Source organism: Trichosporon asahii (genome assembly GCF_000293215.1).
Source record: "Trichosporon asahii var. asahii CBS 2479 unplaced genomic scaffold scaffold00071, whole genome shotgun sequence".
NCBI classification, from domain to species: Eukaryota; Fungi; Basidiomycota; class Tremellomycetes; order Trichosporonales; family Trichosporonaceae; genus Trichosporon; species Trichosporon asahii.
Genome location: NW_014040854.1, coordinates 1262589 through 1274744, shown reverse-complemented (window position 1 = coordinate 1274744; position 12156 = coordinate 1262589). Strand labels below are relative to the sequence as shown.

The window sequence follows — 12156 nt, the reverse complement described above, 5'->3', positions numbered from 1 at the left end:
CACAGCTACCCAAACCGCAGTTGGAGGTGCATGCAGTGCCGCAGCCGGGAGGGGAGGGGAGGGGGAGGGTGGTTGATGCGCGCGTGCTTGCAGAAGGACGAAGGATCGCAGGATCTAGGAGAGCGGCGAGGGACGAGCTAGGGACGGTGAGGGACTGAGAGGGACCGAGAGGGACGAGGAGTCGTAGACGAGGGACACGGAGGGGCCCAGAGAGCGCAGAGAGCCCAGAGAAGGAGGGGATCGAGGGGAGAGGGACGTGTCCCTGTTAGCGGCGATTTAAGATTGCTTGATTAGTGTTGACAGACGACCACAAATGAACGAGGAGTGCTTTTTACGGTTGCGCGGTCGGTCGGTCGGTCAGGATCCGGATGACACGAGTGATCGCGGTGCAGACGTGCGGAGCAGGGTGAGCGAGGAAGGCCGGGAGAGGGGTCAAGTCAGGAGAGGGTGGTGTGGGATTGGACCCACGGTGCCGTACAGAGGCCGAACAGGACTAATCGGATGCTGGAGGTGACTGGAGATGACTGGATGGGGAGGTGGAAGAGAGTGCGGACGGTGGTTGGGCATGAGGGTGGACAAGGGCAGCGGTTACGCGAGGAACGCAGATTGTTACGGCACGCCAGGACCGGGTTGGCATTGGCGCATTGGCTTGGGGTCGGTTTGGGCGCCTTGGGCGGATGCGGGGTGTGGCGAATCGAAGGATCGAGGTCGAGGTTGAGGCCGTTGAGGATGGGGAGCTTGGGTGCTGTGCAATGGGAGGAACGGTTGAGGATTGAGGATGTTGTAAGGGCGGTGAGGCTCAGTCCCTAAGGTACTCGTTGTTCCTGGTGTCGCACGTCAGTCTCCCAGGGCCTCCCCCCAGGGATGACAAGGGTCCAACAGCTTGGTGCTGCGTCGAGGTGCAGCGTCCCCACGTGCCTTCCCTGGCCAAAAGAGTACCTTCATAAACCTTGTTTGTTAATGTGGACCGAATAGTGCGTACGTCCGTCAGCCTCACCCCTCCCCAGCCTGCTTTCCACTGCACTTGCCGTCTGCGCTCTTGCAGCGTACGTACACTCTCCCCCCTTCATCATCCAAAACGCCATTCCAAGCCTCAGCACCCTTGGACGATACTCTGCTCCGAACCCCGCGACCACCCTCTCACCCGATCACAACCTCCTTCAACCCCGACGCTCTTGTTTTCTCTGTTGACCACTGACCCCATCCTTCCCAGGACACAAGTCAAGGGCTTCCCCCGACACCTTCAAACGCCTCCGATCTTCGAACCCACCACAACCATTCCGTCCCCTCGGTGGTTTCACAGCTCCTTCCAATCCCATTTAATCCCAGCTTCCAAGCATAAAATCTGAGACATCTCTCGTAACCATCATCCTTCGCCGACTTCTCTCAACTCGGCATCGCACTCTCCACTTACTTGTCGGTCATTTGAACAACCTCTGAACTCTCAACCTTGTCAGCCTGGAATGCGACGTCAGGAAGACCGAGGTAGTAGAGGAACGGTGAGCGGGCAACCGTGCCTTCCTTCTGATTCTCGTGGCTGTCTCGTGGCTGTTGACGGCCAACTCCGGCCCAGCGGCATCTCGCGGCTGCGGCAAGTCCGGCCCGACATTCCGGTCTGTCTCACTAACAGTCGCTACGGCATACAACACCACTTTCCATGCAGCCGACAGCCCACCTTCAACACTATCGCTCACTATGACTGATCGCGAGGCCATCTACCTCCCCCCGTCAGAGCTTGCTGCTCGATACAAAGCGGGGATCCAAAGCTCAGCGCCCATCCAACCCCACCCTTCGGCCCGCGTTCCTGGCTCGACTCTGATCAAGAAGGTGGAGAACTTCTACGTACGTCCACGATGGCTCTTCGTGCGTATCGAGACGGAAGGCGGCGTCGTAGGTTGGGGCGAAGGCACGTTGGAGGGTCACACCGAGGCCGTCCAAGGCACGCTGAAAGACATTGAGCGCCGGTGAGTTTACATCCCGTTCGGAGACTTTCGATCCCGCTGACGCCAGCATCGTCGGTTGGGATGCGCTTAACGTCGAGGACATCTACACGTACCTGTACCGGCACCGCTTCTACAGAGGTGGCGAGGTGCTCATGTCGGCGATGTCTGGCATTGACATTGCGCTATGGTGAGTTCCTGGCCCGGCGTACGCGGCGAGCCCACCACGGCCCACTGTGGCTGAACCTAAGCTGACGGAAGGGACATCAAAGGGAAGGTCCTCGGCGTGCCCGTCTGGCAGCTTCTCGGAGGCGCAGTGCGCGAGCGCTGCGAGGTGTACGGGTGGGTCGGTGGCGACCGTCCGTCCGACGTGCTGGAGCAGGCCAAGGTGCGCAAGGCGCAGGGCTTCACGAAAGTGAAGATGAACGCGACAGAGTCGATCGGGTGGCTAGACTCCCCGCACGCGCTTGATGAAACCGTTCAGCGCCTTGCAGACATCAAAAGTCTGGGCATGGATGCGGGCTTGGACTTCCATGGCCGTGTCCACAAGACAATGGCCAAGCAGCTCGCGCAGCAGCTCGAGCCCCACCGCCCGCTTTTCATCGAGGAGCCGTTGCTTCCAGGCCTCGTCAACGAGATGAAGGACTTGTACAACAAGACTTCGATACCCATCGCGGTAAGTGGGCTGCATGTACTGAGCTGACGTTAGCTTGGAGAACGCCTCTTCACCCGCGCTGATGTCCGCCCATACTTTGAGGCGGGGTGCATCGACATCATTCAGCCTGACATTGCGCACGCAGGCGGCATCTCGGAGACGCGCAAGATTGCTATCATGGCCGAGTGAGTCGTCATGTTTGGTGGACATGCATATGCAGTTAGACTAATGCATAGGGCGTATGATATCGGTGTTGCTCCGCACTGTCCGCTAGGTAAGTGCCGCTACGCCAGGCCGATGCCGTCAGCTTGTAGCGCTGCCGAGCAGGAAGCGAGCCCACCGAGCGATCGAGCTCCGTGGATGGATTTGCACGATCCCGGAATGCAGCGCTTCGCACCCCTGTCACTAGCGCCAACAGACTGACAACCAGGGCCGATTGCCTTCGCGGCTTCACTGCAGGTCGGGTTCAGCACCCCGAACTTTGTCATCTGCGAGATGAGCTGGAAGGTGAGTGCCGCTGGGACACGGGTCCATCTGGCTCACGTTTCCCGGCTTGTCCCGAGCTGTATTCCACTCGCAAACTATGACTGACCTCAGATGCACTACAATGTCGGAGCCGACCTATTCACGTACATGAAGAATCCCGAAGTGTTCGAGGTCAAAGAGGGGCACATTTCGCTCCTAACGGGCCCCGGGCTTGGCATCGAGCTGGACGAGGACCTCATCCGAGCCGAGGCAGCGGAGGCGGGCAAGCTGGATCCATGGCAGAACCCCGTCTTCCGTGGCCCCGATGGTGCAGTGCGTGAGTGGTAACCTCTAGTGCCATGGCCACCCACAGTTTAGATAAGATATGGCCCGAATGCATGAGTGTGTGTGGGGAAGGAAATGGGCCGGTCCGCCGCCCCCTCTGTGTCCCCTGCGGAGCCACGGGCATCGTACGGGGCCACACCAGGTACACTGGCGCGAGCAAGCGGAACAGCCATCGCCGCAGTGTATCGGCGCTCGATCCTCGCTGTGCATGTATCGGTAACTTTTGTCAGCGTAATGCACTGTGGATCTGCGCGAAGGCTCCCCCATACATGCAGAATGCGGGGAACGGAGATTATGGCAAGGGTCTGCACCAGCCGGAGAGTGAGCGGGGCCCGTTAAACGGGCCGTTTTCGAATGGATAAAGTTCGGAGTATCCCCGGGCCATCACCCGCGCATGTCCGCTGTGTTTTCGCCGCCCTCGTCTTGCACCCCTCGTCGACCAGGATGCACCAGGGCCGTTTGCTCGCTCCGCAACAACGTGCTCCGGCGCCGGCGCGTTTCTCGCCGAGTTTGCCTGCCGGTTCACCGACATCTATAAAGATGTCTGCGAGCTGCCATGCACCCCCAACCCCCTCGAGCTTGCTCGGCACACTCTCACTCTCTACTCACCCTTACTCTCTCTACTCACACTCTTTCGGTTCTCGACTCCGACGGAGCAGCTTCCCTCACACGACCCCGGACCAAGCGACCAACCGACCGACTGAACGACTGAACGGCTCAAGAAAGATATACAATGACTATCGACAGCAAGCCCGCCCTCCGCCCCGACTTTATGTGGGGCTTCGCCACTGCTGCGGCCCAGATGGAGTCTGGCAGCAAGGAGCAGGACGCCGCCGCCGGCAAGGGCGACAGCATCTGGGACTACTTCTGCGAGAAGCCTGGCGCCATTGCCGACGGCACCAAGGTCTCGCGCACGACGGACTTCTACACCCACTGGAAGGAGGACCTTGCCCGTGAGTACAGTGTGCGGCATTGAGCGCTTTGCAGTTAAGAGCACACCGGCACGCCAGTCTCGTGTTGTCGAGAGCTCGGCAGGCTCGCTTCGCTCGCAGCGCTAACTCGCAGTCATGAAGTCGCTCGGTGTCAACTCTTACCGCTTCTCAATCTCGTGGCCGCGCGTGATCCCCAACGGCGGCGCCGAGGACCCCGTGAACGAGGCCGGCCTCGAGTTCTACGACCAGGTCATCGACGAGTGCCTCCGTATCGGCATGACGCCCTTCGTGACGCTGTATCACTGGGACCTCCCCCTGGCGCTGTACAAGAAGTACGGCGGGTGGCTGTCTCGCCGCATCATCCCCGATTTTGAGCGCTACGCGCGTCTCTGCTTTGAGCGCTGGGGCGGCAAGGTGAAGCACTGGCTTACGCTGAATGAGCCGTGGGTCGTCGCCGGCCTGGGGCACTACACTGGCTCGTTTGCGCCGGGCCACCGGTCCAGCAGTGAGCCCTGGATTGTGGGCCACCACCTCATCCTCGCGCACGCGCATGCTGTCAAGATCTACCGCGACGAGTTCAAGCCGGCCCAGCACGGCGAGATTGGCATCACGCTGAACGGCGACTGGGTCGAGCCCTGGGACGAGTCGCCCGAGAACGTCCAGGCGGCGCAGGACAAGATGGACGCGGCGATCGGCTGGTTCGCGGACCCGATCTACCTCGGCCACAACTATCCCGCCAGCATGCGCAAGATGCTCTCCGACCGCCTGCCGACGTTTACGCCCGAGGAGCTCGCGCTCGTGCACGGCTCGAGCGACTTTTACGGGTGCAACTTCTACACGACGAACACGATCAAGGCGGGCTGCGTGGTCGAGGACGAGATCAACGGCAACACGACGCTGTGCTTTGACCGTCCCGACGGGTCCGTCATTGGCCCCGAGTCCGACCTCGGCTGGCTCCGCGACGTCCCCTGGGGATTCAGGAAGCACCTCAACTACCTGTACAGCAAGTACCAGAAGCCGATCTACATCACCGAGAACGGATACGCCGTCAAGGGCGAGAGCCAGATGAGCGCCGAGGACGCAGTCAAGGACGCAGACCGCGTCACGTACTACCGCGGATATCTCGATGCGGTGCGGGGCGCGGTCGAGGACGGCGCCGACATTCGCTCCTACTTTGCCTGGTCGTTCCATGACAACTTTGAGTGGGCTTCCGGACTGGGACCGCGCTTCGGATGCGTCCGCGTCGACTATGACACGTTCGAGCGCACGCCCAAGGACTCGGCGTACGCTGTCAGCGAGGTGAGTACATGAGACACACGAGCGCGTAGCGCGAATGCAGCGGGGAGGCATATCTACCCCGAGCCGGACCGAGCGACGGACGCAGTATCGGCCCGATACTGGGCGGCGGCGCCCTATGGCGCCCCTCCACCGTGCGGCGTTCATGAGGAGAGCAGGCATATGCGCCGAGAATGCACCGACATGAGAGCAGTTTGCTGACATCACAGTGGTTCAAGAAGAACATTCCCGCCGAATCGTCCTAGACGCGCAGGTCTTGGTAAGCGGTGTCTAACGAACGAACGGGAGAAGGTCTACGTGTCTCGATATGTCTTGAACGGTTGACGAATCGCGCCGAGGATACAGCGGCAATGGGGCGGCCAGTTGGGGGCCATGTGTATAGAGTTTTCGTATAATGTACAAAGCCAAGCAAGCATGCAAGTAAGTTATCTAGTGCAGCTCTGATCCCTTGCATAACTTATCCACGAACTTCTGACCTACCCTTTGACTACAGCTTACCCCTGAGCAAGAACTTGTCGGGGACGTCGACCCACTTGGCTCTGAGGTACTCGGCGACACTCTTCGCCAGGCTATCGAGCCTAGCGGTAGAACTGACGCCCTTGCCAAGATAATCGTGAATGACAAAGTGCACAGCCAGCATGCCGGGGAACTCGACGCGCTCGATCCTGTTCTCCTTGTACTCCTCACCGAGCATCTCGATCAGCGTCTGCTTGCTCAGCAGCGCTCGCAGCCAGTCATACTCCCCCGACGCGTTGCGGGGCACGAAGAAGCCGACGTTGGCGTTCCCGCCCTTATCGCCTGAGCGCGCGTGCACGATGTGCCCGATCGCCGTACGAGTTGTGGATCCGTACTCGCCCGGTCTCAGCTTGATCGAGGGGTCGTAGTCCTTCTGCGGGATCACTGCGATCGTCTCGTTCTGAGCGCCGACGGGCGCGACGTTGATCACCTCGTCCGAGCCCACAAAGCGCACCGTCATTGGAAGATGCGACTGCGAGACCGTACCCGGCCAGTACTCAATGTACGGCTTGGGCTGGGCAACTGGGCGTCAGCGCTACGTCCTGCCTGCCGCCAAGAGTGGATTCGCTGCACTCGGTCTGAACTCACTTCGGCTGTCCATGAACGTGTGCATGCCGGGGTAGTGTCCCAAGCCCTCGCGATGGACGAGTGCTGTAAGCGAGCCCACGGGCCCGAACGCCTCCTTGTTCTTGGCCTGCGCGAAGATGTAGAGCATCGCAGTTCCCAGAGCCTCGTTCTCGGGGTTCTCCTTCGCGACGCCGTATTGCGTAATGTCAAAGGTCGAGAATTGAGACAGGACTTTGTCGCCCAGATTCTTCTTGATCTGGAGTCGAATCGTGTCGAACTTCTCTGAGCGGGTGTCAGTGGGCGTTCTTGTAGATGGTGGAAGCGGGAAAGGCACTACGTACCCGTCACATCTAGACCGGTCGCAAAGTACATCGTCTCAGCCTGGTATCCGGCCACAGCGCAGATGGCGACCTTGGTCGTCGACGGCGGCGCAGCCCCGCGGATGCCAGTGACCTCGACACGGTCGGGCCCCACGTTCGTCACCGTGATGTCGTCCAGAATGCCCTGCACGTCGGGGTTGAGGTAGATCTGGCGTCAGCTCCTCTCTCAAGGCTGCAACTCACGTTCCCTTGAATCTCATACAGAATCTGGGACCTGACAGTCACGTCCGTGACCATGCCGTTGAAGCCGTTCGAGTTCGGCTGCTTCGTGATGATGAAGGTGCCGTCGGACGCAATCTCGGCAATGCCCATCGCGAAGTGGTGGTAGTTGTCCTTGAAGGACTTGAAGCCCGAGGTGTTGCCGCCGGTTACGTAGGCGCCGCACTCCTGCGATTGTTAGCTGGACCTCTCACCTTTGTGTCATTCAAACTGGGCTGGCGCAACAAGGCTGCCGCGGGTTACGAGTTGTTTCCACCGCGCCCAGACAGAGACTCGCTCCGCTCGCTCATACTCACGATACAGTGGCCCGCAACGAGCGCGCCAGCAAGGGCATCATAGTTGTCCCACTTCCAGCCGTGCCACCACGCAGCCGCAGCAACAATGGGCGAGGCGTCGGTACATCTTCCGCTGATGACGATGTCGGCGCCAGCCTCGAGGGCAGCATGCACACCGCGTGCGCCAATGTACGCGTTGGCAGTGAGGGGTTTTTCACCCCACCCGCTGAGGGCTCGCCCATCACCCTCGAGGTGCGTGAACTTCTCGCCCTTGCCCTCGAGCTCCTCGAGCCTGTCAATGATGTTGTCGCCCTCGACCCAAGCGACCTTGAGATTAATGTTCTGCGAGGCTAGGAGCTGCACGACGGCTTCGGCCAGGCCCTTCGGGTTCAGTGCGCCCGCGTTCGTGAGCACCTTGCACTTGTTCTTGGCGATTGCCTGCGCCGCAATCTGCAGGTGCGCGAGGAAGGGTCGCTCGTAGCCGAGTTTCGGGTCGTCCTTAATCTCGAGAGCGCGCCAAGCGATGTTCTACTGTCAGCGCAGCTCCTAGTGAGACACGAGCTCTCATGGCCATCAGAGAAGCTGCCGCTGATGCAACTTGGCCTTGCCCCAGTTAGCCCCACTGAGTACTCACCATCTCGGCCAGGTAGTCTCCGAAGAGGATGGGAGCTCCGCTGCCCTCAGCCTGGGTCTTGAGCGCATCGAAGCGATCGCCCGTGTATCCGCTGAAGGCGGCAATCTTGCACGGTCCCTTGTCGATTGTGCCCATGGTCGTTTGCGTTTCTGAGACGAATGTTGTAACAGAGAGTTCAGCCCACCGAGCCAAGAGGTCGTAGCCTGATATGCATCCAGATGGCCGTTCGGGATCGGCGTTCAAACCCCCCGGATCACAGGCTCTGGGTCGTGTGTATGCGTCCATCCCCGTATCCCCACATCATCGTAATGCGGGGCCAAGTATGTAATGGCCTGTTCCTAATCAGACCGGAAGAGGACATTAGCCGGACTTGGCCAAGCACACGGCGCCCGGTGCCCATATGCATCGATAGTGTGGGAGCGAGTGCGGGGGAGGAGGGGTTCCGTTGGAGACTCACCGGACATGGCCGATGGGGACGATCACGAGGCGCGTGTATAGCGTTGAACGCCGAGTGAACCGAATTCCGCCCACTCTCGGCGTGCACCCGGGTAAGCACCACTTTCTCAAGGACACTCCGCATCTTGTCGCTGAAGTCATGGCTGACGCTGCGATCACTGCTCAAGCGCCTGAATGTCATCGGACTACAGGAAGGAGATCAAGCTTACGGCCGCCGAGACCACTTACTTGTCACAAGCCCTCGCCAGCGATAGTGCTCCGCAAATATCCTTCCCATGACTATGTTCAGCACCTACTGACCTACACATCTGACGAATCCAAGCACGAGCTCCGAGCCAGCTTCGTTGCCGCCACCAACTCGATCCGGCATCGATCCAGATCCATTCATATAACCTCTAGCTCATTACCATCTTGATTACAGGTATCACACTACTCCGGGGTATACAAGTCACTCTCACTCAAGCAAGCACCTTGATGATGGTGTCGCGATAGCTCCTCAGGTCAGGAACCTTGGCATCCACCTCCTTCGCCCGATCGTCCCAGAGACGCAGCTGGACCTTCTCCTTGAACAGGGGGTCGTTCTCGAACTCCTTCACCTCCTGCGGGTTGAACGGCCCACCCTGGAACCGCAGGCTCCCCTGGGACGCCTTGCTCAGCGCGGCGAGGTACTCGGGCCTCGTGGCGGTCAGGTATCGCTTCGCGACGACGTGGCTGCCAACGAGCTCCGAGACCTTGGCCGGGAATCCCAGCTTGCGGAGGTACTCCTCGCCGACGGCCTCGTGGGACATCTTACCCAATGAGCCTCCTTCGGTCATCATCTCCTTTGCGTTCTCGTGCGGGATGAACTGCCCGATGTCGTGCAGGAGCGCGGCGACCACGGTCTCGTCGTCGGCGCCTGGGTATCAGTGTGGGAAGGAGGTGAGTGATGGGAGAGGGAAGACTCACCTTCGTTCTGCGCCTGTGCTGCTGCCTGAAGGGCGTGCTCGAGCTGACTGATGCTCTCCCCGATGTAGTCCGAGTCTCCCTGTCTGTGTCCGAGTCAGCTATATTACATCCCATTTCTACAAGCAGCGTGCTGCGATATTTACGCTTCAATGACGCCCAGGACCGTGTCGGCCGTCTCCTCGCGGGTCTTCTGAGTCTTCTGGTTCTGACTCCGGATAGTGTTCTCGATCATCTCCTTGCCGCCAGCCATGGGCGATCCGAAAGCGTAGGTCATCGCGCCCTCGCTGTAGTCCACGCCGGGGACGCGCTCCTTCGTCGGAGGCCAGACACGGCGGCGGTGCGCATAGTAGCTGTCGTGCTTGTCGCCCTCGCTCTCGCCGTTGTAAGTTGCGTAGATGGCGGCGCGGGGGCGGGGCGAGTTGTTGGGACCAGAGCGGTGCGCGAGGTAGCTGCCGAAAACGAGGAGGTCGCCCGCCTTCATCGGCACAGGAACCCAGGTCTGCGCCGCCTCCCAGTCCTTCGCGATACACTTGTCCGCCGCAATAGGGACCTGCACCTTGTGCGAACCGGGGACAACATCGAGGCATCCGTTCTCGGGCGTCATGTCGTCGACGGCCATGAGGAAGGTCTGGTGGCGCACGGCGCCAGCGTGGTTGTACGCCGTTGAGTCGATGTGTGCGTCGAAGCCGCCAGAGCCACCTGGCTCCTTGTAGTTGATCTTCTCCTTGAACAGGATGGCACGCTCGCCCATAAGCTCGGAGAGAAGGCCGACAAGACGCTCGCCGCGGAAGAGCGAGTTGAAGCCGTCGTGGTAGTTGGCGTAGTCTTCGGTCAGCATGGACGGGGGAAGCCGGGGGGAGATGGGGTTCGACTCACTCTCAGTACGGCAGAGACCGGTGGTGCCGTCGGCGCGGACCTCGTCGTAGGGCATGTGCTCTCCGGGACGCGAGGGCCAGTCGTGCACCTCCTTGCTCCACTGCTGGAGGCTCTTGACCTGGTCGGCGCTGAGGACGTCGGGGAGGTGGAGGAAGCCGTCGCGCTCGAAGCTCTCCTTCTGCTCCGGCGTGAGCTTGTACGGGGTGTCAAGGGCGGTGAGGGTCATGGTGTGGTGTTCACGACTAAGCTTGATCTCGGGTTGATCGAGTTGGGAAGTTGCTGTTGATGTGCCGAAGGTGAGGTCTTGGCCGGGCTTTATATAGATGTTGTGCTGTTGATAAGATCAAGACGTCAACGTCTAGCCGTACTCAGGTCGGGCGCCTCTTCGGACCCAGCTATCGGTTCCGTGACCAATGCCGTGGAGGCCATAAGGCATCGCTGGCCCGGTATAAGGCATGTGGACGTCGTGGGGAGCGCATGATTGCCATTCCAGCACTCAGAATAAGGCAGAATCAGCCTCCGCGGCGACTGCAACGAGCACGCAGGCCGATTTGGCCAAATACTTGCCGTGTTGATTTGGCCAAATCTCGTCCGCGTGAACTCTAAACGTCATCGAGATATCGGCCTGCTACGGTGGGAGAGGTGACTGCCTCTGAGCTCCTGCAGAGAGCGATTGGCAACGATAGGCGGATCGCAGCGTGCTAGACAAGCGTACGGTGGATGGCTGATGCGATGGAGATTTGGATCCAAGGGGTTCTGATTTGGCCAGAGTCAGGGAAACAAGCCAGGCACTGCCTTATAGACACCGCGATAATAAGGCAGTGCCTGGGCATGATGTGAAAACCCTTGTGCTGCTCGCCGAGCGATAAAGCGGGTCGAAATTGTCGAACGAACGTTCCGACGATGGTTGGAGGGAGTGGGTTGCAGAGGTGCGCTGATGTGAGTGGAGCAGCTGGTTCCGGGTGCATGCACGTTTGTAGCTACTCGAAACATGATTGACGGAGCGCAACACATCACAACATCCGATCATCTACGCCTTGGTGGTGCGATTGGCGGTCCTAAGCGAAGGTGTATGTGCCTTCACCGATATTTTTCCCGGCAGCATGCTTCCAACGGAGAGCAGCCGCAGCATCTCAACTTGCTTCAAACGTCTCCTGTTCAGAATGTTTCGTGCATGGGGAGCTGACAAAGTGAACCTTCCAGTACTTGCACCCCATGTACGCCTGCCAAACCTCCCCACTTTGGGCGTCAGATCGAATACGTCGAACAGCTCGATTCCCCCTTGGCCTTCCGATATTTGCAGAGCTGCAACCCCGCCCAAGAGCATGCTCTGACATTCAGCCTCGGGATAAGGTTACGCCGACGGCTGACTGACCAGCTGACCCGCTGGGACCAAGTGTGCAGCGCGGAATGCATCCACCTCGTACCATTCGCTCGCTGGTGAACACATGATGAAGCGCACCATGCTCGCTGCGCCAACAGTAAACCTCGAGACACCGTCCTCAGCGCGGTCCTCGGTGGTCACCGTGAGAGACATTGAAACTAGCGAAGGCTTCCTCCAAGGCTGATTCCTGCTGGGAGTCCAGGCCGTGATCAGGTACGTCGTAAGTGTGTGCCAGATTGTCCCCACCGGGTTCGCACTACCCATCCGGCGA

At 59.9% G+C, this 12156-nt stretch overlaps 4 protein-coding genes across 4 annotated transcripts; 2 read left to right on the top strand and 2 right to left on the bottom strand.

Annotated features, from left to right (window-relative positions):
• Positions 1–1695: 1695 nt before the first annotated feature.
• A1Q1_05377 (mandelate racemase/muconate lactonizing enzyme) lies at positions 1696–2869 on the top strand (the record flags this gene model as incomplete). The annotated part of the gene is made up of 5 exons (XM_014322109.1): positions 1696–1964; positions 2011–2130; positions 2202–2616; positions 2657–2780; positions 2832–2869. 5 exons carry the CDS (start codon positions 1696–1698, stop codon positions 2867–2869), a joined length of 966 nt encoding a protein of 321 aa, XP_014177584.1.
• A 1269-nt stretch (positions 2870–4138) lies between these two features.
• On the top strand, positions 4139–5878 carry A1Q1_05376 (Beta-glucosidase 1B; the record flags this gene model as incomplete). Its single annotated transcript, XM_014322108.1, has 3 exons — positions 4139–4358; positions 4471–5636; positions 5843–5878. The coding sequence occupies 3 exons, from the start codon at positions 4139–4141 to the stop codon at positions 5876–5878; spliced, it is 1422 nt and encodes a 473-aa protein (XP_014177583.1).
• Positions 5879–6120: 242 nt separating this feature from the next.
• A1Q1_05375 (uncharacterized protein) lies at positions 6121–8359 on the bottom strand (the record flags this gene model as incomplete). The annotated part of the gene is made up of 6 exons (XM_014322107.1): positions 6121–6671; positions 6738–6998; positions 7058–7220; positions 7280–7483; positions 7612–8118; positions 8225–8359. The coding sequence occupies 6 exons, from the start codon at positions 8357–8359 to the stop codon at positions 6121–6123; spliced, it is 1821 nt and encodes a 606-aa protein (XP_014177582.1).
• A 779-nt stretch (positions 8360–9138) lies between these two features.
• A1Q1_05374 (uncharacterized protein) lies at positions 9139–10727 on the bottom strand (the record flags this gene model as incomplete). Its single annotated transcript, XM_014322106.1, has 3 exons — positions 9139–9575; positions 9626–9708; positions 9769–10727. The coding sequence occupies 3 exons, from the start codon at positions 10725–10727 to the stop codon at positions 9139–9141; spliced, it is 1479 nt and encodes a 492-aa protein (XP_014177581.1).
• Between the last annotated feature and the right edge of the window lie 1429 nt (positions 10728–12156).